General features: G+C 39.6%; 4 protein-coding genes across 4 annotated transcripts; 3 read left to right on the forward strand and 1 right to left on the reverse strand.

The window, feature by feature from the left end:
• The first annotated feature begins 352 nt into the window (after positions 1 to 352).
• Positions 353 to 1,758, forward strand: LOC135436420 (lactosylceramide 4-alpha-galactosyltransferase-like). Its single transcript, XM_064694017.1, has 2 exons — positions 353 to 996; positions 1,055 to 1,758. Exons 1-2 carry the CDS (start codon positions 506 to 508, stop codon positions 1,638 to 1,640), a joined length of 1,077 nt encoding a protein of 358 aa, XP_064550087.1. The 5' UTR covers positions 353 to 505; the 3' UTR covers positions 1,641 to 1,758.
• A 1,342-nt stretch (positions 1,759 to 3,100) lies between these two features.
• Positions 3,101 to 4,817, forward strand: LOC135436808 (zinc finger protein 267-like). Its single transcript, XM_064694528.1, has 3 exons — positions 3,101 to 3,760; positions 3,826 to 4,410; positions 4,473 to 4,817. The coding sequence occupies exons 1-3, from the start codon at positions 3,213 to 3,215 to the stop codon at positions 4,780 to 4,782; spliced, it is 1,443 nt and encodes a 480-aa protein (XP_064550598.1). The 5' UTR covers positions 3,101 to 3,212; the 3' UTR covers positions 4,783 to 4,817.
• Positions 4,818 to 5,436: 619 nt separating this feature from the next.
• On the forward strand, positions 5,437 to 6,557 carry mRpL19 (mitochondrial ribosomal protein L19). Its single transcript, XM_064694166.1, has 2 exons — positions 5,437 to 5,588; positions 5,645 to 6,557. Exons 1-2 carry the CDS (start codon positions 5,525 to 5,527, stop codon positions 6,484 to 6,486), a joined length of 906 nt encoding a protein of 301 aa, XP_064550236.1. The 5' UTR covers positions 5,437 to 5,524; the 3' UTR covers positions 6,487 to 6,557.
• Unc50 (Unc50 RNA binding protein) lies at positions 6,546 to 7,717 on the reverse strand. Its single transcript, XM_064694167.1, has 3 exons — positions 7,305 to 7,717; positions 6,887 to 7,246; positions 6,546 to 6,821 (listed from the first exon to the last, which is right to left on the reverse strand). Exons 1-3 carry the CDS (start codon positions 7,633 to 7,635, stop codon positions 6,685 to 6,687), a joined length of 828 nt encoding a protein of 275 aa, XP_064550237.1. The 5' UTR covers positions 7,636 to 7,717; the 3' UTR covers positions 6,546 to 6,684.
• Between the last annotated feature and the right edge of the window lie 11,990 nt (positions 7,718 to 19,707).

The raw sequence follows: 19,707 nt of genomic DNA on the forward strand, positions 1-19,707 counted from the left end.
ACCAGCTTTGCTGAAGGCAGGCTGGCGACTAACTTCGTTGCTCGTGTCAGCACGAGCGTTCGTCTGAACGAAAAGCCGTCGGCTTGTATGTCGTGAAGTGGGAAAAGCCAAATAAAAAGCCAGGCTAGAAATTTCGCGTCGCATTCAAATGTATGGGCGTGACTCATCTTAGAGTTTATATTGTCTTTGGTTGTACCGTATCTTTGCTGTAACGTATTTTAATTAGCGAGATAACCGATTTCGGCTAGGCCATTGTTGCTTTTAAACAACCTAAACTACCTTTCTTTATAACATTTCAGCTAAGTAAATGTAACGACCACGATAGTTCCCAAAAGACAGTTAGTATACACACACGTATCTTGGATCTTTAAGGTGTCTTGTTTGAAAGACTTTATAGGCCCATTCTGTTATGATGAATAACGCAGCTGTCGTATTGAAGAAAAAAGCCGTAAAAGAAGAATAATTTATTTAGAGTGTCGAACATACTCAGACGAGACTGAACATTATGTTGGTAATTCTGAAAAAATACGGACAATCGCGGAGTCTAATATTTCTGGCAGCTCTTTTGTCAGTGCTACTTATAACATACACATCACGGAACGTATCAAGTTTGTTTTATCAAAGTTACAATATCGCCAACCGATTCAGTTTAAATAATAATATTGTGGAGGATGTCTTACTGTCGAGCTCCAAGCCTCCGCCAGGACGCACTATATTCTTTATCGAGACAAGTTGTCATCGTTCAGATTCCCAGTACAATTTGAGTAATATAAAGGCGCATCAGGCCTGTCCTATTGAATCTGCCGCCTTGCATAATCCAAATATGCAAGTTTTTCTTCTGATTGCCTGCCCCACCCATCGTACCAAATCAATGCCCATCGTCGATGCCCTTCTAAGCTACAAGAATGTCCAGTTTCGGGAATTAAATCTAGAGCGGTATGCACAGGACACGCCTGTCGCAGACTGGATCACGAACGGCAAGCTATTTAGCTCAAGGTTAGAAATTCTTTTATCGTAATTCAGATGCTTTGGCTAACTTATATATACTACTTAGATTTCTGATGTATCACCTATCCGACCTACTACGTTTAATAACCCTTTATCGCTTTGGCGGCGTCTACCTGGACATGGACGTACTGAGTTTGCGAACCTTGGAGGATGTGCCACTAAATTATGCGGGTCGCGAGTCAATAAATAGCATTGGCAATAGTGTTATAAGTTTGGAGCCCAATGGCTTTGGCCATCAGCTTGGCGAGTTATTTCTGCAGAACTTCCAGGAGAACTATAACAGCGGCGCGTGGGCCCATAATGGGCCAATGGTCATAGTGCGTGTCCTGAGGGAGTTGTGTGGAACTCAAAATATTACCCTCATGGTGAATAATCGCGAACGCTGTCACGGCTTTCAGGTGTTCAATGTAAGCGATATTTACGAGATTCCATGGACGCAGTGGACTCTGTTTTTCGAGCCGAAGCACGCGAATCTAACGCTGGAACGCACCAAGGACTCGCGTATGGTGCATGTTTGGAATCACTTAGTAACAAAATGGCCCCTTAAGATTGATTCAAAGGCAGCTTATATGCATTGGGCGGCGCAGCATTGTCCCAGAGTCTTTGCGGCTACAGGAGAGCTATTTTATTAATTCAGAAAATATTGCTCACGTTTTGAGAATATTTATTATGTATACATTATTAGCTGATTCGAGGTCCGGGCTTAATTAATTAAAATAAAAAGGTGAAAATAAATTTGTTGTAATATATATTCTCCGATATATTTCGGCTGCACCTGGGCAACCTCGGTAACGTATTCGTAGATTTATGTGTTAATTTTATTTCTTGTTTGTTTTATCAGACTGAGCTCGTGAGACGTTCTGATAGTCGTGGCAGAGTTTTGCAAATTTTCATAGGTTCTGTTGGCTTTTCTGCTCTGATTTGTTTTTTATTTCGTGCCCAATTTCTTTGTGGCTTGATATGTTATTAATTTTCTCCGGCCGATGATCCCATTGGCCTCCCTTTCAATTGTGAATATAATTTGTCTTCCTATTTAAAATACCTACTGTCCTGAATACGTAATTAAACTATGTACATACATAATTAACTGTAATGTGTTTTTCTAATTTGGTCAAATTTCGTCTTATTGGGTCTAGTTGTATGCTGGGAAACAGGGATAGGACGTCAAACGATACTTATGTTTCGTCTTCTCTAATGGGGGAATTGTTGTTGAGTATGTCTATAAAATGTAACGCATTTTAAATATTATATTTAGAGTCCATTGTTAAATTTTTTCATATTTCTATAATTTGTTTGGCTTGTCCGTATGATGGGGATCTGATAGATCCTTTTCCTTTTATTTTGGGCCATTATTAAATACAATTATAGGTACAAATATTTGCATAATCAGCAAATTCTCTGTTAAATAGCGAGCTAATATTTAAATCCACTCCTGTCTCATTTAAGAGCTTATATATTAATAAATAAATTAATAATTTGATTTGAAATTTGATTTTGCCTTAGTGCGCCAATTATTTAAAAGTCTGTTAATTGCTTTAATATATGCAAACCTCCTTCCCAGTGCTTTATAAAATTGTTCAACACTGAATGCAACCGGCGGTTCATTTGTCGTGTAAACTAACATTTCGATAGACCTTTATAATGAGCTACATGAGTTTGGTTGACAATTAATTATTATTCTAAAAAAAATCTGCTTAAAATTAATGCTTGCATTGTGGGCCATTATCCTTGCGATTTTATATGTTTAAATCGTGTATATATATCCACTATAATGGAACTAAACATCTAAATTTTTGAAATTTTTTAAATAACAAATTTTTTATTTTCTTAGAATTCAATTTTAGACTAGGATGGATTATGTGCTTAAAAGCATTAATAAAAACATCGCTAATTTGAGAAAACAAGTTCCAAGAATTGACGCTAATTGACCAACTCTAACTTGATGCACTCTAATTAAAGTAAAAGTCCCCATTCTACAATTAAGCATAATTATCGGCGCGTATTATAATTACAAAATCTCAAAAATACTAGATTACTTAATTTATAAGCAAAACAATCAGGGAAAATCAGCTTGAAATCGAAATCGGTTATCGGAATCGGATAGAAGTTCCGTGCTTACGCTAATATGTATATACATAATTTTTCGTCAATGGGGATTTGAATTTTTTTGGTAATGCTTTTAATGTAAAGCCTTCAATTCAGAGATGGACAAACTTTGCCGTGTTTGCATGGACAGTTCCGTTACGTTGGTCGACATATTCGCCGAGCGGCAACAACAATCGAATAAGGACCCCAGCCTGGCTGAAATGCTAAATGAATTCTGCGAGGTGAAACAGCAAGACATGCTGCCCCAGCACATATGCCTGTCCTGCGTGCTTGCTGCGCAAAATGCATATAAATTCAAACGCACCTGCGAGGAGAGCAACCGGAAACTGATCCAGCTGCTACATATTAAGGACAGGGAAAAGGCCAAATGCGCATTGCCCTTCGTGGAGGCAGTCTATCATAAGGAACTGCTGGGGGTCAACTTGAACTGCATTAAGGTAGAGCCGCAGTATCAAGACGAAGCCGTTGCCAACGAAAATAAGCTCTCCTTGATGGATGAGAAATCTGCAGAGCGGGTGCCCCAAAAGAGATACATGTCAAAAAGCCCGACCAGGCGCAGACCACAGAGCCATGGAGAAAGGCCCTACAAGTGCAAATTCTGCGAGAAAGGATTCGGACGATTGTACCTGTTGGGCCTGCACGAGAAGTGAGTGATGTGCAGCATACCATTTGTAGACAAAGTTAACCTTCAGTTTTTTATATGCCAACCAGGCGCCACACTGGTGAGAAAACGCATTTCTGTGGCACTTGTGGCAAGGGCTTTCTACGCGGTCACGATCTGACCATTCACACTCGTATTCACACTGGCGAACGTCCGTTCAAGTGTCCGCATTGCCCGCGATCTTTTATACAGAACCACATCCTTACGGCTCATATGCGACACCACCCTAGTAAGGACTTTCGCTGTGATCACTGTCCCGCTGTTTTTAAACTGCATTCTCAGCTAAGCCTGCACCAATCAGTGCCGCACGGTAAACCTAATAAATTGGCTAGGAAGCCTGCCGCAAAGCGAGTAGCGCCCAAGATCAAGAAACAGAATACAAAGTCTAGCGAGGGGCAAAAAAAACCAAGACCATTAAATATTCTCGAACGTGGATTACGAAATGGGTTAGCGCCAGTCTGCTACGAAGAGCTGGACATAGAATGTGAATTGGCAGCCATGGAGGCAAAGCCGACCATCGATCAGGCGCCGCTCAAGCTGAATTACAATCCAAAAACGTCCAAGAATCGTTCAGTACTTATCCAAGGGCGGCAGAAACACAGCAAGACCAAGAGCGGTAAAGCCGGCAGCGAAAAGTTAGTATTGTCTAATAACAATGTCTATGCACGAATAACAGTTCATTTTCTATGCTCTGCAGATCCCACCGAGGTGCCAAGACTCATTTCTGCGAGACCTGTGGCAAGGGATTCCCGCGGCGATATGGATTAATAACACACATTCGGGTTCATACTGGCGAACGTCCGTACAAATGCCAATCCTGCGGTTTCGCGTTTACTCAAGGGCAGGCTCTCAAGAGGCACATACGCAGAGTTCACAGCAGTGGCGTTCATAAGGAGTTGCGCAACGATTCCAAAGATTTGCTGGTGCCAGCATTAAAACGGGCGATCGTACGTGTGGCGCGAATTCAATTACCACCACACCTATTGACTGTTAAATGTGATGACTGATTAAAGCGCTGTTAAGAGGCGTTATTCCAACTGTATTCTTTATTGTTGCCTTTTTAATTATATATTATATCTATTATTTATTATTACTGGTATTTTTTAATCTGAATTTAAATGCAATATTTAGTTGTAAAGATCTAATATTGAAGTGGTGCAATTTATATATTACATTTTTTTAAACAGATTTTACAAAAATTATTGTTTAATTAACATTTTATGAAATTCATCAAGCACACGATTTAACTAATTTACATTGAACAAACTGGAAGCATTATCGAAATGTAAAGATCTGTAAAAAAAAACATTTTAATTGATAAAACTTATTTGTTTTGTACAAATCGTAGTGCATTGTAATATTAATAAAAGTTTTAAGCAGTTTGCAAGCAAAAAAGGGGTTTTTTCAATATTTGTTTTTTAAATGAGTCGATTTAGCCAGTTTGGTTAAGAAAGATGACTGTCACAAATTTTAATATTCCATTACTTATATATTATATAGGGTCTCAGTGAAGACTGCTTCATTTTGTAAATAAATCTAGTTTAAAATTATTGATTTTTATACGAATCGATAACATAAACATCCAACAGGTGTTCGTTTGAGCTGCGTATATCGATATAGTCACGCAACTGGGTATCGGTCACGCTTTAAATCACGAAGTTTTTCGATAGTCGATATTCAAAAAATTGTGTGAGTCGAAGTCTTTAGCCATCCCTAGGCCTGATTATCTAAACATTTTTTTATGTTAAAATGAACGTTAACGCTAGAATTTTAACTCGTAGATTGGCGCAGCAATGCACCTTCAAACGGATTGGTGAGTATACATGATAATTTGGTTAAAAATAAGCATTGATCAAGCAACAATTTCAGTCACATTTTCCACTAAGCCGACACAGCAGGCTGCAGCTGTCGCAGTGCCGCAACAGCAGGAAGCGTCTGGTCCGTCAGTTCGAAAACCCATTGTGCCTGCACACTATCGCTTTGTCTATCCTGAGTTTCTGCCCGATCCCAAAGTGGAATGGCGAAACTCAGTGCGCGAAAAGCTGGAACGTCTGGATATGCTAGACCGTCGGCGCCAAATCGAACTACCCGAGTTCTATGTGGGCTCCATTCTGGCCGTGACCAGCTCCGATCCCCATGCGGCTGGTAAGACCAGTCGATTCGTGGGCATTTGTATACACCGTGAACGCTGTGGACTTCGCGCACGGTTTATCCTTCGCAATGTCATCGATCACCAGGGCATAGAGGTAGTCTACGAGCTGTACGATCCCACCATACAAAAAGTCGAGGTATTGCGTCTAGAGAAGCGTCTAGATGATAGTCTATTCTATTTGCGCGATGCACTGCCGGAATATAGCACATTTGATGAGCATATGGAAGCGGAAACGTTGGAGGAAGGAACTCCAGTGCCTGTCAACGATATAAAAGTAGTGTTGCGTCCACGACCCTGGTTGGAGCGCTGGGAACGGCAGAACTTACTTGGCGTGGCAAACATTAATCAGTATCTGAAGGACAAGCATCGCAAGTCTGCCGAAAAAGTGCAAAAGCCGTGGGAAAAATACGACCTGATGAAGCAATATCGCTCCACCATTCCCGAAGAGGAGCAAAAGGAGATCTTCGCGGAAGTACACACTGAATTGCATACTTTGGAGCTGCAGCGTAAGCGCAACAAACGGAAACGAACCTTTGTGAAACCCAAGCAGCTGGCATAGATGCTCCAAGGCCCTGCATTTGTTATTCTAACTTGTAGTTAAATAAAACCAAAAACCAATTTACATTGAAAGTTGAACTTTTATGCATATATATATTAACATGGATTATGCTAGAGTAGTTAGTATTATAAGTCATTATTGTAGGGAGCGCCTAGCAGCTAAGAAGCAAAATAATTTACATTCCACGTCACTTAATCATCAATACACGCGATATTTATAGAAGTTTACAAACGAAATTGTTGCATTCCAGCCTATGATAGTAACGACAAGATACAAGAGAAAGATAATGGGCAGCGCAATGAGTATGAGGCGCGTATTCTTCAAATGTGGAATACCTGCAGTGGGAGTTGTACGGAGAAACAGATTAGTTTGGTCTCCGTTATTTATAGCTTCTACTCACAGTTGTAGCCCAGGAAAGTGATGTACACATAGTAGCCCATGCCCATCAGCCAAAAGGAGTTGCCCAGGAATCGTGATATGAACCAAGTCTGGCTTATAAGCCAATTGTAAAAGAACAACTGTATGAAATGCAATAACATCAGCGGCGGAAAGAAAGCGTTCAAATGGACATCAAATGCATAGCCCCACTCAATGTCCGGCTCCAGATTATTTGTGCGCAAGTAGCGGTTCGAAACCACCCAAAAGAACGATGCGATTATGATGCCAGCAAATATGCAATCGACAAAAACCACATAAAATATAAAGGAAATGCTTTGCCAAATGGACAGGCCCAGTACATATGCAAAGCCCAGAGAGGTAACTGAAATCATATTGGGAATATTACTCTTTGAAAATACGACTTGCTTCCAACAACTTACCACATAGACAAATGACTAGCAGCACCAGAAATGCGGGATCGTCGCGGGCAAATTGAGATTTGGTTTGCTTCCTGTAATTAAAATTTCTATACACCTTCTGTGGCGCTATAAACAAGTAGATCATTTGCCAGAATGCAAATTCAAAGTCCATTTGATTAAATTTGAGCAACCGCCGCAGATATTTGTAGCTCTTTGATGTTGCCGAGAGGCAATCCTTGCGATATCCAATAGGCGGCGGCAAAGGCGAATGCAGACGCGATGCGCTCGAATAGCCAGACACCACGGATGGCGTTGGCGATGTCGTGTACTTAATGTTACTGTATTGGCTCATTTTTTGTGTTTTTAAAAACTAAATATGTAAACGTAAACGTCTTGCATTTTTGTCTGCAAGAACAGCTGGTTTGAGGTCGGATAGGGATGAGATAAAAAAATTATCAAAATGAGATACTATCGCATTGTATTCACAATTAAAAATATCGATGATGAGATCGATACGATTATTGAAACAACCAGTGTGACCGAATTTATTGAAAAATAAGTGCGCCAAAATATTTATTTTAAATAATTTTATGAAAAAAACAAAACACTCCAAATAAATAATTTAAATTAATCATATATATTATTTGTTCGGCGTTTCTAATGCTCCTGGCCGAGACTGTTGGGACTGGCTGATGCACAAGGTAAGGATGAAGTTGGAGGCTGGAGACCAGCTTGTTTGCTCCACTTTTCGTCCTGTTTACTGTGGCCAAAGTTTTGGGGTAACAATCAACGACACGGCAATCCCGAGTCGTTAATAATCTCCCCTAGGAACTACTACTATATGCAATTGGTGTATTTGTTTAAAAAGTCTACAATGCAAACAATTCATGTTTACACTAAGGAAAAATAACGTTTATTTTCCAAAAGCCGATTATCTTGTTTTCTAAAAATACACATCGACATGCGATTTACTTGGCGTAAGAATCTCAAAAGTAAGAAAATGCAATTCAAACGAAACGTGAGTAGTTTACAAAGGGTCATTAACACGTGATCCAAGTTCGGAATTCTTTTGAACCATTTAAAAACTAATTTGGACATACTGCTTAGGCTTAGAGAGCAACGCCAGCAGCAGGAATATAGAAATCAAACGTAAGGACGAAAAACAAATTATATACGTCTATAAGATAGTTTTCGATTAAGAATTTAAAAGCTTGTGAGTCTCAAGTGGAAAATATTGAACATACCAAGCACAATTAAATGCCCCTTCTGGAAAACACACGCTAAACTCCCACAATTGCTGAGATAGTTCTATGGAAATGGAAAGTTTCAGCTGCCGTTGATGCGACTGTGCCACAATTAAGGCATCATTGAATGCATTTTTCAACGCTATGCGACACCAACGGAGCGGTCAACGGTCAACGGTCACCGATCAGCCGGCTACGGGCAATTTATGGCACAAACTCTGGGCGAAAAAAGAAAAAAAACAATAAGCAATCTTTATCACATTTAATGCAATGCCCTTTGGCATTGACAACGGGCCAGGATCAAAACGCAAGCATAAGACAAAGGCAAGCGGGTGCCAAGGGAAATCAAGGGAGAAGGAGAATCAGAAAAGGTCAAACAATGCACAAAAGGAGCAGCAAGCGAGCGAGCGCGCGCGCTCAGACAGAACACATCTTGAGGTCGTCTTAGAGGTCAACTTTGGACCTACTTAGGCATGTCGCAGCCACATTAACGCAGGAGAGAGGGATGCGATCTTGAGCTGAAACTGCAATCAGCTCTCGGCTGCTGCATTTAATGAGTTTTCACTCCAAATAGGGGTTGAGATTTGAACACATGTATGCATTTTCCGTCTCTCTCTCTCTCTCGCTCTCTCTTTGAGTTGAGTTTCTCCGCTTCCCACTTGGGCGATCTATCTTGTCCGCGCAGCACAGGACATTTCCGGATTGCATTCAATTGTCCTGTTGCAACAATTGCGCTTTTTATTCCTGCTGTTTGTTTGTCACCTTTTCTTTTGCGAATGGTTATTGGTTTTTTAGATCATGTTACGTTTTTTGTTTGCTCAATATCAATACAAGGATCCATGTCAGGCGGATCCTGGCAACAAGACAAATGGCCAAATTTGCCAGACAACGAACGATTGCTCCCAATATACTTAAACAGCAGCCGTCTCTGCGCTTGGCGCCCATAAAAATTAAATGAAAATTAAGCGTAAACACGAGAATTCTGTCACATAAATCCCCCGGGGCAGATCACCACAGCCTCGCCCGGCACCTTGCCAGCAACTATTTTTAGTCCTTGGGAATGGGAGCCGCAGCTGTTTACTCGTTCGCTTCCTTACTTGCATACTGTACATCTGCAGTCTGCAGTTGAGTTATGCGCCGCTGAGCCTGCTACTTGATTAACACATGTCCTGCCGGGTAGCCAATGTCGCCGCCACGCCATGCAGGCGTATCCCCGACACGTAGTCCGCCAAGCGTCACAAGAGCTGCTGGGCTGCAGGCGCAGAAGTCGCCCGATATGTTAATGTTTAGTTTGTTGATGCTCTTAACTCATTCATTATGAATTGGAGGTGTTAAGTGTGCCACATGTGTGGCAGCAGCAGGACCAGCACAATCCTTGCCACAACCAACCGCAGCAGCAGTCGCTCAACTTTGTCGCTGCAATATTTTTGTGCGAATGGATTCTTGTACTTTTTCACAAACTGAAAGGAGTATGGTTTTTTTTGCGGAGTATATTATTTAATCGCGTCGGATAAAGATGCTTGGTAAATAAGAAAATATATATCTTGAAGATTGATAATCTCATTTAAAGATATATCGGAAGAATCAATATCTCTTAATTAAATTAGCTATTATCTTGTTTAGAGCTGTTCTGGGAATGCCAAAATGGTTAAAAAGGGTATACTGCGTCGGTGTAAATGTATGCTCCAGGCAGAAGGAAGCACCTCCGACCCCATAAGGTATCGATATAGCCATGTACGTCAATTTTTCCGTCTGTCCGTATGAACGCGTCTAACTTTGAACCTACAAGAGCTAGGGACTAGAAATTTTGAACATAAGTGCCCGCGTAGTATTAGCTACTTTCAAATTATCGATAACTTGCCCCGATTCCCAGCAATCGATAAAAATCGATATCGATATTTCGTTTTTTAGCATATCTCTAGAGCGTATATGAATCTAGAGTATATATGGGTCAAGTACAATCGATGAACATCAAAATCGATATTTGGGTTTCAAGTATATATCTAGAGCGTATATGGATGAAGTACAATCGATAAGAATCGGTATCGATATTTGGGGTTTAAGCATATTTCTAGAGCGTATATAAATCTAGAGTATATATGGATCAAGTACAATTGATAAACATCAATATCGATATTTGGTTTTTAAGCATATCTCTAGAGGGGATCTATAGTATATATGGATCAATTACATATCTTCGCTAAAGCTTCAGGAAGCGAGAGCATAGCGCGAGCTGATTTTTGTAGAAGAAGTTTCAGGATACTTGCTAGTCGGGCAGTCCTGAGACTTACCTGCTTTCTTTTATAATAATAATTGAATCCTTGGGCTTTCTTTTATGTGCGAAACAAAACAACAAAACACAATATATGCAAAACTTTATATATACATATGCAATAACAAATACAATAGAAAGAAAGTAAAAATTAAACATCAAAGTAAACACATAATTTTTGTAAGGATATTTTAAATAAAGATTCTTACCAGTTAAACGAACTGTACAAAATTAATTCTACGAATACGAACTGAATTCGAATGTCTTCAATCAGTTTTGCATTATGTATAAACACGAACTTTTTATTTCTAAATAACTATCAACCGCAAATCTGTTATTTCTCTGCTCCCTCTCTAAGTACTTTTCATGCTCTATAGAGAATGCCACAAGATTATGATCATGAATATGAAAAATCGTCAAAATACAATAAATACAAAAACTACATAGACTCGAGAATAAAGCATTCAATCAATCATAAGACGCAAATCCAGAAGGAAATCAAACAATGACGCCACGAGCTCGAGGGAGGATCGCGCCGAGGCTAAGACCCGAGGTTCGGGGTGAGGCAATGTTGCGCGTGCGCAGCGCACGCTCCCATTAAATGTTTACGCTATTACGCTCGCCAAGGAGCAGGCAGCCAGTCAGCCAAGGAATTTAAAGGACCCAGGCAGCGACCCCGACTCCGTCTTCGACTCGCTCCGGAAACACACAAATCTTGCGCGCCAATGTCGCGACCCTTGATGGCATTTGGCTGCTGCTGCTGCCCTCAGCACACGCTCAAGATCCATAGATCCATGACCCTGGGTTGAAGTTCAAATATGCATTCACTTTTGGCTTGCCTTACAAATGATATTCTTATGCCCGGTCCCTTGGGGATTTGTTTGTGTTTCTGCAGAAGTGACATTTAAATGAGCGCGGGGGTTAAGTCAAATCCTGGCACGCCGCCTGCGATCCCGCTTGCCATCTGTCCAAACTGGAGTTATGAAGTTATGCACTAATTTCTGGTAGTTTTTTGTAATTTCTCAGCCATGTCAATTGGTTGCCCCATCTCTTAAGAGATGTGTTTTAAAATGTGCGAGTATGTGTGTGTTCCTCAGTTCTGATTTAACACTCAGCATAATGCTTAAGTGTTTCTTATTCCAATCATTAGATAGATATTCTGCTGATATTGGTAAATAATCAAAATTGTATCAGAGTTTGAAACACCAAAAAAGACTATTTTTAGCCCCTATATGAGCTATATAACATATTAATCGGATTGAGTATGGGTTTTCAGATTTGGTAATGCGATGTTGATCAAATTCTGCTTATAAGTAAGAAGAACGACAAAACTCTTAAATCCTAACTTTCATCAAGGTATCTTTAACAATAAAAAACTTATTTATATCTTTAATATCGATAATCGATCCTATGGCAGCTATATTAAATAGTGTACCGATCCGGTCGATTTCGTCATATGTTCTGCCTGCAAAAGGGCAAAAGACAGAGAGAAAGAGAAGTTTGAATAGAAATAGACGGGCGGACATTATACATACGGATCCATATAATTTACGGGTTCGAGAACTTCTCTTTCTATGCCTTTCACATTTCATAACAAAATTTAAATACACTTAACGAGGGCTATAACCGAAGAAGATTTGATAGCAACGAAAAAGAAAGACTTATTTTAGACATATAAATCGTATTTGTATCCACTAGACAACACCTTTTCTTATCTCCCAGTTAAACCAGCTTTCGTTAGCCAATTGATATGTTTTTCTATATTTCTAAGTTGAAACGTTTCATATCATTCCTTATGAATAACATAATATAATATGATCTACATTACTTTTTAGATTCCAGAAGAATATGCTTCGGTTCACGATTCGAGCCAAATCTCTGCCCTTAGTTTCGGCTCGTGAACTACATTCAAGAGCTTAAGTTTTGGTTAAATCCTTGAGGTTTTCAACATAGCAATAATTTTCCGATAAGTAGAAGGAATTAAAAGGGACCCATTGATCGTGTTCTTAGCTTCCCCCCTAAAAGATCCACAAAAAAAAAAAATGAATGCATTTTCAAAATAGTTGCATTTTTTGTTAGACATATTAACGACTCGATGTCAGCTCAAATTTAACGGCAATTGCACGCTAATAAAAACTAAAGATTATGGATATATCTAAGGATATCGCAACTGCCCCATCGAGAGCGGATTCCAATTTCACGGCCATCCGCTTGCATTTTGATAGAATAGATCGGACCTATGTGACGATCGGCCCAATTAGCGCAGGACAATCGATGGCTCGCAAAAAAGAAAGAAAGAGAGATAAAAAACTTCACTTCAACTAATCCCGTCAGTGTGTGATTGGCGTGCTGCGGCTCAGCTAGGATCTTCCTGGGAGATTTCAATCGTCGGCAGTTGCATGAATGGAACTCGAATTCAGATCGCCAACAATATGAAAATGTCACGCTTATCGGTGCAAACTGGGGACTGGGAACGGAGACGGGGAAAAGGAGGAAGGAGATCGGGCAGCAGGCCGGCAGTTGCCTTTGGCTTATGTTGTGGTTTTAACTCAAAAGGAAGTCGAGACCGCTGGCTCACCCAGGGGCCCAGTTTGAGTGTCCTTTGCTCTATTTGTTTTTGTAGCCGCCGCCTGCTGCCTGCTGCCTGCCAGCCGAAAGGAACGGAACGCCAACGCACATGAAACCGGATGAAACATGAAAATAATAACAATATTCGTTCGTATCCTGTGCCAGGATATTGGCGCGCTGTCACATTGAAATCGTATTCACAGATTTGCGCCGAAATGAGATGCAGGCGTTCCTGCTGCTGCTGCTGCTGCTGCTGCTGCTGCCTGTGTCCTGTGTCCCGTGGCTTCTATTCTCGTAGTTCGGGCCGGCTCTGGCCGCGTGCCCGTCCATTTAGCAGCGTCATTGTGCTGGCGGCCGTTATTTGAATGACATTTGAATTTGTGCACGGACCTGAACAGCCATTCAGGCTTCATTGTTAGCTCCTGCATGGGCGGCAATTTGTTTGCACGACCCAGCGAGGATCTATTCGATCAGCGTTTTATACGATGAGTTCATTATGCACTCCGAGCCAAAGTAGATGCAGATGTTGCTGCACGAACACGCCTAACGAACCATAATTAAAACTTGAGAATTTAGCGGAACGATTCACGAATTCATTCGATGATCAGCTTTTATTCAAGCTAACTTCACGTTTTCAGTGCTGCAAAGCCCACAAAAAATTTGTCTGCGGTTCGGTTCACATTGCGAACCAGTTAACCAGCCATTTGCTTTTAGGTTCGCTTCGTGAACCACAAATATGAACTAATGTTTAATTGTTGAACTGGTTTCTCATTAGATTTCTTTCAAATTTTGATTGAAATAATTCTATCAATATTTTCAAAATTTTTTTTTTTATCAAAAATTGATATCTAGCATATATAGTTGAATTAATGCAACGTTGGATAAGTCCAAATTATTAATGCTTTAGAGCTAGGTCTGCCAGTAAAAAAAATAATATGGTACGTTTCGGCTTTTGCTTTGGTTTCGGCTTCGGCTTCGGCTTCTTGGCCAAGAGTAAAATACATTGGAATATCAGTTTCAGCCGGCTTACAAAAAATGCTTTTTATAGCCTAATTTTATTTTATTTAATTAATATTAATCTAATTTCAATATTCTCGTAGTTGCATAAGCTTGTGAATAGGGCAAAATACATGCTTGTTAAACGGATCGTTGCCTATACTCAAATTCTATTATAATCATTTTGCGTCAATCAAAAGATTTGCGTAATATTCGCAAACGAAGCCACCGTAAAAAATCACAAAAACTAAACCACGCCCAGCTCAAGCACCCTTAAAAAAGATATTGTACACTCCGCAACAAAGGTTAACAGCATAATGAGTACTCGCAGAGAACATGATATCTACAGCAATTACCATGTCAATTTTTGTTAACCCCCCAAAAAAAAAAACCAAAAAAAAGAAAAAGTACAACAAAAAACACCCTATAAATAATAAAAAGTGCGCGATAAGTGGCGCTAAAAATCACATTAGGGATGATTACGTGACTCCTCGATTACAACATCATTTAAAAAACAACATGGAAGCGGCAAGGGGAGGAAGCAACAAGCAACAGGCAACAGGCATTGCACAAAGGATCAAAAAACGGAAAAAAAGAGAAGCGGAAGTCCTTTTTTTTATGAAGTGCCTTTTTATTGGTGGTTAATTTGAGTGTGCACTCGATATGATGAGGGTAACTCGATGTCGATGAGGATTGAGCATTGAGCATGCTGATGATGCAACAAGTTAGGTGCTGGGGCAGGGGCAGGGGCAGGGCTCGAGAAAAGATCAAGGAAGGGTTCCCATGCGGCTTTGGCTATTTATAAAGACGTGCGACAGTCGGAAGGGTTGCTCGCAGCACGATTTCTTGATTGCCCAACGTGTTGAAAGGGTAAGCTGCTGCTGTTGTAGTTGTTGCCTCTCTATTGTTGTTGTTGTTGGGCACGTTTCGGGCCGTTTTTCAAGTTCAATGCCGGGGATCTTGCGGTGCCACGCGCCCAAAGACGCCGCCTGATGCTCTGCGTAATCCCCGCGCGTTGATTGGCCCGCCATTAAATCTACTTAGGTGCTGTTAAACAATGCGAGGGGCTGTCTAAAAATAAAAGCAAATAATTTCAACTCTTTTCGGGGGCAAGACATATTAATGTTGTTTTTCCTTGTGCGCGCCCTTAATATGGAGTTCTTTGTACCCTTCGATGGCGGCATTAAATCTATTCTCAGGGATAAAAGGGGAACGGGGCGGGGCGGTGAGAAGTGGTTTCGACACTTTTAAAAATATAAAACTTTTATTATGTGTGGGTGAAAAAAATGGGCACATGCATCGTTGAGAGGGTTGGCTCTACGCTGACAAAAATGGCGGCTTGGTAAATATATATGAAAATATTATTACAATAATATTTCGTTTGGATTATCAAAGATGTATTTCCAATTTTCTGAAGCAATTGCCACTTTTTTAATGTAATAAGTGCATTTTTTATTAATCAAGCAATTGTGCAGCCGAAATATATCTGAAAAATATATATTTGTTATTCATTACAATTTTTAATTATTTTTAACAGATACAAATTTAAATTATCTTTAAATTTTAATTAAATAAAATAGATAATTTTCTTGTCGAATATAAACTAATTCGATTCCCCAAATTCTTGACGAAATTAAATGTATTATATTTAACAAATTCTTGCTGAAATTAAGTCTTTTGGAATTATATTTTTAAGTCTCTTTCTCTTTAAGTTTCTAGCTGAAATTTTTAACCTTTTTTTCAAAATTTTTATATAGATTAAACTAAATTATTTTTTTGAATTATTAGTATAATTTAAATACCTTTTGATGTCAGTAAAAAAATAATTTGGCAAAACAATGTAAAGCTTTCAATTTTTAAGATTTAAATTTCAATATCAAAGAAGAAGCTAAATTTATTATTACGATTTTCACGCTTTTCCTGTGCGTTTTTTTAAATTCTAGAAAAATATGTAAATTTTTAGAGAATTAATTAAAAAAGTTACCTTTTTATTAATGTCCTATTGTGATCAGATTTAATTATAAGCGTGCTATAGCTTTTTTATAATATTGAATAAAATGTGTTATTGAAAGCCAAAAAGAGAGCTTTAAGTATTCTACTATCATCCCAAATATATCAAAAGTGTGCCTAGATTAAATAAAAAATATGTGCTGATAATTTAACTTGATTTTTAATTTGACTAAATCACTTGCCAGCTTAAAAAGCCTCAGCATTTCTCTACTCGGGAATGACTTTAATTAAAGTATGTACGCAATTCGTATGACTAATTGATCTCGACGTGAGATGATTGTCAGCCGAAACGGCCTTTTAGCCAAAACGTAAGCAGCTGTTTCGGTTGACAGCATTTGGCAACAAGAAGCCACCACCGAAAATGTTTGTGATTTTTACAAAATGTTGTGAGAAGAGAGAGGAGAGAAAAAAAAGGGGTTAAAATGCCTCAAAATAACACCTTATTGGAAGGGTACGCAAAATGTTCGGCTTTGCGGATGAAGGGCAAACAAAATGATTTTTCGTTGCGCTGCGCTGATATGGCAAAAATAAATGCCACATGGAAATGTGGCAATGGCAATGGCAATGTGGCAAGCCGAGCTGTTGCCCCCTTTTCGACCAGCCACAATTCAATCGAATTAGTGACCAGCTGGAAAATGTGCTGAGACCCGGACAATTGAATGGATGCAAGCAAAATATGGGCAGCATAATGGATGCACTTCACATAGAACAAATATGCGCGCAGGCGACAGTTCTGATGGATGCGGTCGCAGTTGGAATAGCACCTGGCTGGGCGTAGAGTAAAAGGCTTGATTTCCCTGCTCAAAGCCGTGGAGGGAAGTGGAGGGGAGGGGAGGGGCTACACGTTCTCCGACTTCAGCTAGGCAGTAACCGAAAACCGACATCCGCCCATCAAATGCCTAACGTCTTGATATGTGAGTTGCAGTGACAAGATGCCAGGATTTGTGGGTCCTGCGAGGAGACAGTATCATTTAACACCTGTAAGTTGTTCTCGGCCCGATAATGATAGCTCGACAGGGCATATCCAATTGCTCACATTACAGAACTCCAGCTGACATTTGCACTTCTCGGCGCACAAAGACCAATAAGTCGATTTCGGGACTAGGCCAAAGACTGCAGATACCGCATCTATTCAGACACAGCGCACACAGCACATGTTGCTCAAGCAAAAAGTATCTGTTACTGAAAGATACAAAAAACAACAGCAACAACAATGCCAACTACCTGTTTTTTATTCACATGCCACAAAACAAAAAAAGAGACGAAAAAAAACTAGCAAAAAAAAATATCGATCTATTCGACATTCGGCATTGTCGAATGGTTTCTATGGATTTTGCAACCCTCCCCGAGGGGTGGTTTCCCTTACCCACCCTATTTGCGGCATTTGCAGTTTTTCGGGCACATTTCGTACCATTTTTTGACTGCGTTTTGGGTTGCTTTTTGGGTACTTTTTTGCTGGGTTTGTGTCGTTTTTTTTTTCTTTCTATATTTTTATTGGTCGTAATCGCGTTTTTTATGTGCAAAGCGTGAAACTGTTCGCTTTTGATTGTGTAATAGGCGTTTTTTGACTTTGCGGCTTGAGCTGCAAACATTTTGATTGGTTATTCCGGGGCTGACAAAGGGGATGAGGTATACGAAAAAACGGATGTACATAGGTAAAGTTAAAGTTGGAATATTTATCCACTGCAAGGATTGGCAGAAATATGACATAATGATATAATATGTACATATAATGTGTATATAGATAGATGAATATATCAGCTTTTTAGCTGTCAAGTGGGATGAGGCTTACGAAGAAAACGGAAGTGCAAAGGTAACATTAAAGTTGGTATATTAAGTAGAATAGAGGGATTAAGTATTCTTCTTCTTCAGGGGCCTCGAAGGGTATGAGGTATACGAAATACAGAAGTATATAGGTAACATTAAAGCTGGATTATTTGAAGACCTGAAGATATGAAATAATGATATTTTATGTACATATACATATATAACGCGTATATAGTTCCTTAAGTATTCTTCTTGCTCTTCAGGGACTCTCTAAGGGGACGAGGTATACAAAAAAAGAAAGTATTTAAGTAAAAATAATTAGTAGACTATTGGGAAAGGCAGATATCTTATATACTCTATACTCAAGTATAATGCCATAGGTAAGCATATCAGCTTTAAAAGTATTCTTCCAGTTTTTTATGGGCTATCTAAGGGGATGAGGTATACAATAATAATAAAGTGCATAAGTAAATATAGAGTTACAACAATTAGTAGTTTCGTGAATATCCAGATATAATGTATATATAGCAACAAATATCTCTAAATAAATGGCAGAACATGTGCATACATATACATGCTATCTTTATAAGTTTATCAACTTTTTATGTACTCTTCTTAGTGCAGACTCCAACCATGGATGCCCTCTCCCAGGCATCTACGATTACTCTGTTGACTCGCCGACATCTGCGTCGCCGGCCTAGCGCAAATAGTGTCTAAGGAAAGGCTACAAAAAAAAAACACATTTATACACATACCGTATATATGTATGTATATATTTATAGAAAAAGAGAGAATCGAACTCAATCGAGTAACCCACACAAATTTTTATTGTTTGTGCGCGGCAAATGTAGCGAACTGTCCAAACGAAGGAAGCCAACGGCTGTCCCAGTCCGCAGGACTCGCCACCGACTGACCGTCCGTCTGTCTGTCCAGTGCAAACAGTTGAGGCGGACAACGCCACAGCGGGCCGAGCAGGACGCGTGTGCAACCCCCACAAACGCACAGCACACACACAAACACACATATAAGTACACATATACACGCACAGACTGAGGCACACGCTGTCGTCGTTTATTTCAACTTCCTCTTTCTCCATAACGGATGCTGGACATTATCGATGGCACAGCCAGTCAACAACAACAACAACAACAACAACAACAATGCGATTTTTTTTTGTCGTTTCCATGCCGCATGCATACGCACATATGCATACCTATATGTATATGTGTATATGCCTATGTATATTTTTAACCATTGTTATTTTTCGTTAACTAAAGTGCCATCAGGGGCAGATGTTTTTTTTCTATCTCTCAAAATGTTCAGCATGTAGGCGATTCTTCCTTTCTATCCCACTTATACCCAAAAAAAAAAAATAGAAGAAAATATATACATTCGCAGCATTCCAATTTACATGCAAAGTGTGGACATTGTGGAACAGTTTTTTTTGCGTTTACTTTCTTTTTTTGCCAGCCTTATTTGATTTAATGGGTATCTTTGAGTGGTGCTACCCCTTAGCATATATTATACAAAATGTTAATCGTGTAGGCGATTCTTCCTTTCCATCCTT

This window comes from Drosophila montana, unplaced genomic scaffold (genome assembly GCF_035044405.1).
Source record: "Drosophila montana isolate Dmon_TW-CO22-7 unplaced genomic scaffold, ASM3504440v1 contig_3733_1, whole genome shotgun sequence".
In the NCBI taxonomy this organism is placed as follows: domain Eukaryota; kingdom Metazoa; phylum Arthropoda; class Insecta; order Diptera; family Drosophilidae; genus Drosophila; species Drosophila montana.

Excerpts from the sequence above, each read along its gene's own strand:
- LOC135436420 (XM_064694017.1), top strand. The coding sequence starts at position 506 with ATGTTGGTAATTCTGAAAAAATACGGACAATCGCGGAGTCTAATATTT. Across the intron at positions 997-1,054 it reads GGCAAGCTATTTAGCTCAAG|ATTTCTGATGTATCACCTAT; the intron begins GTTAGAAATTCT and ends TATACTACTTAG.
- LOC135436808 (XM_064694528.1), top strand. The coding sequence starts at position 3,213 with ATGGACAAACTTTGCCGTGTTTGCATGGACAGTTCCGTTACGTTGGTC. Across the intron at positions 3,761-3,825 it reads CTGTTGGGCCTGCACGAGAA|GCGCCACACTGGTGAGAAAA; the intron begins GTGAGTGATGTG and ends TATGCCAACCAG. Across the intron at positions 4,411-4,472 it reads GGTAAAGCCGGCAGCGAAAA|ATCCCACCGAGGTGCCAAGA; the intron begins GTTAGTATTGTC and ends TATGCTCTGCAG.
- mRpL19 (XM_064694166.1), top strand. The coding sequence starts at position 5,525 with ATGAACGTTAACGCTAGAATTTTAACTCGTAGATTGGCGCAGCAATGC. Across the intron at positions 5,589-5,644 it reads ATGCACCTTCAAACGGATTG|TCACATTTTCCACTAAGCCG; the intron begins GTGAGTATACAT and ends CAACAATTTCAG.
- Unc50 (XM_064694167.1), bottom strand. The coding sequence starts at position 7,635 with ATGAGCCAATACAGTAACATTAAGTACACGACATCGCCAACGCCATCC. Across the intron at positions 7,247-7,304 it reads GCTAGTCATTTGTCTATGTG|TTACCTCTCTGGGCTTTGCA; the intron begins GTAAGTTGTTGG and ends ATATGATTTCAG. Across the intron at positions 6,822-6,886 it reads CACTTTCCTGGGCTACAACT|GTATTCCACATTTGAAGAAT; the intron begins GTGAGTAGAAGC and ends CTCCCACTGCAG.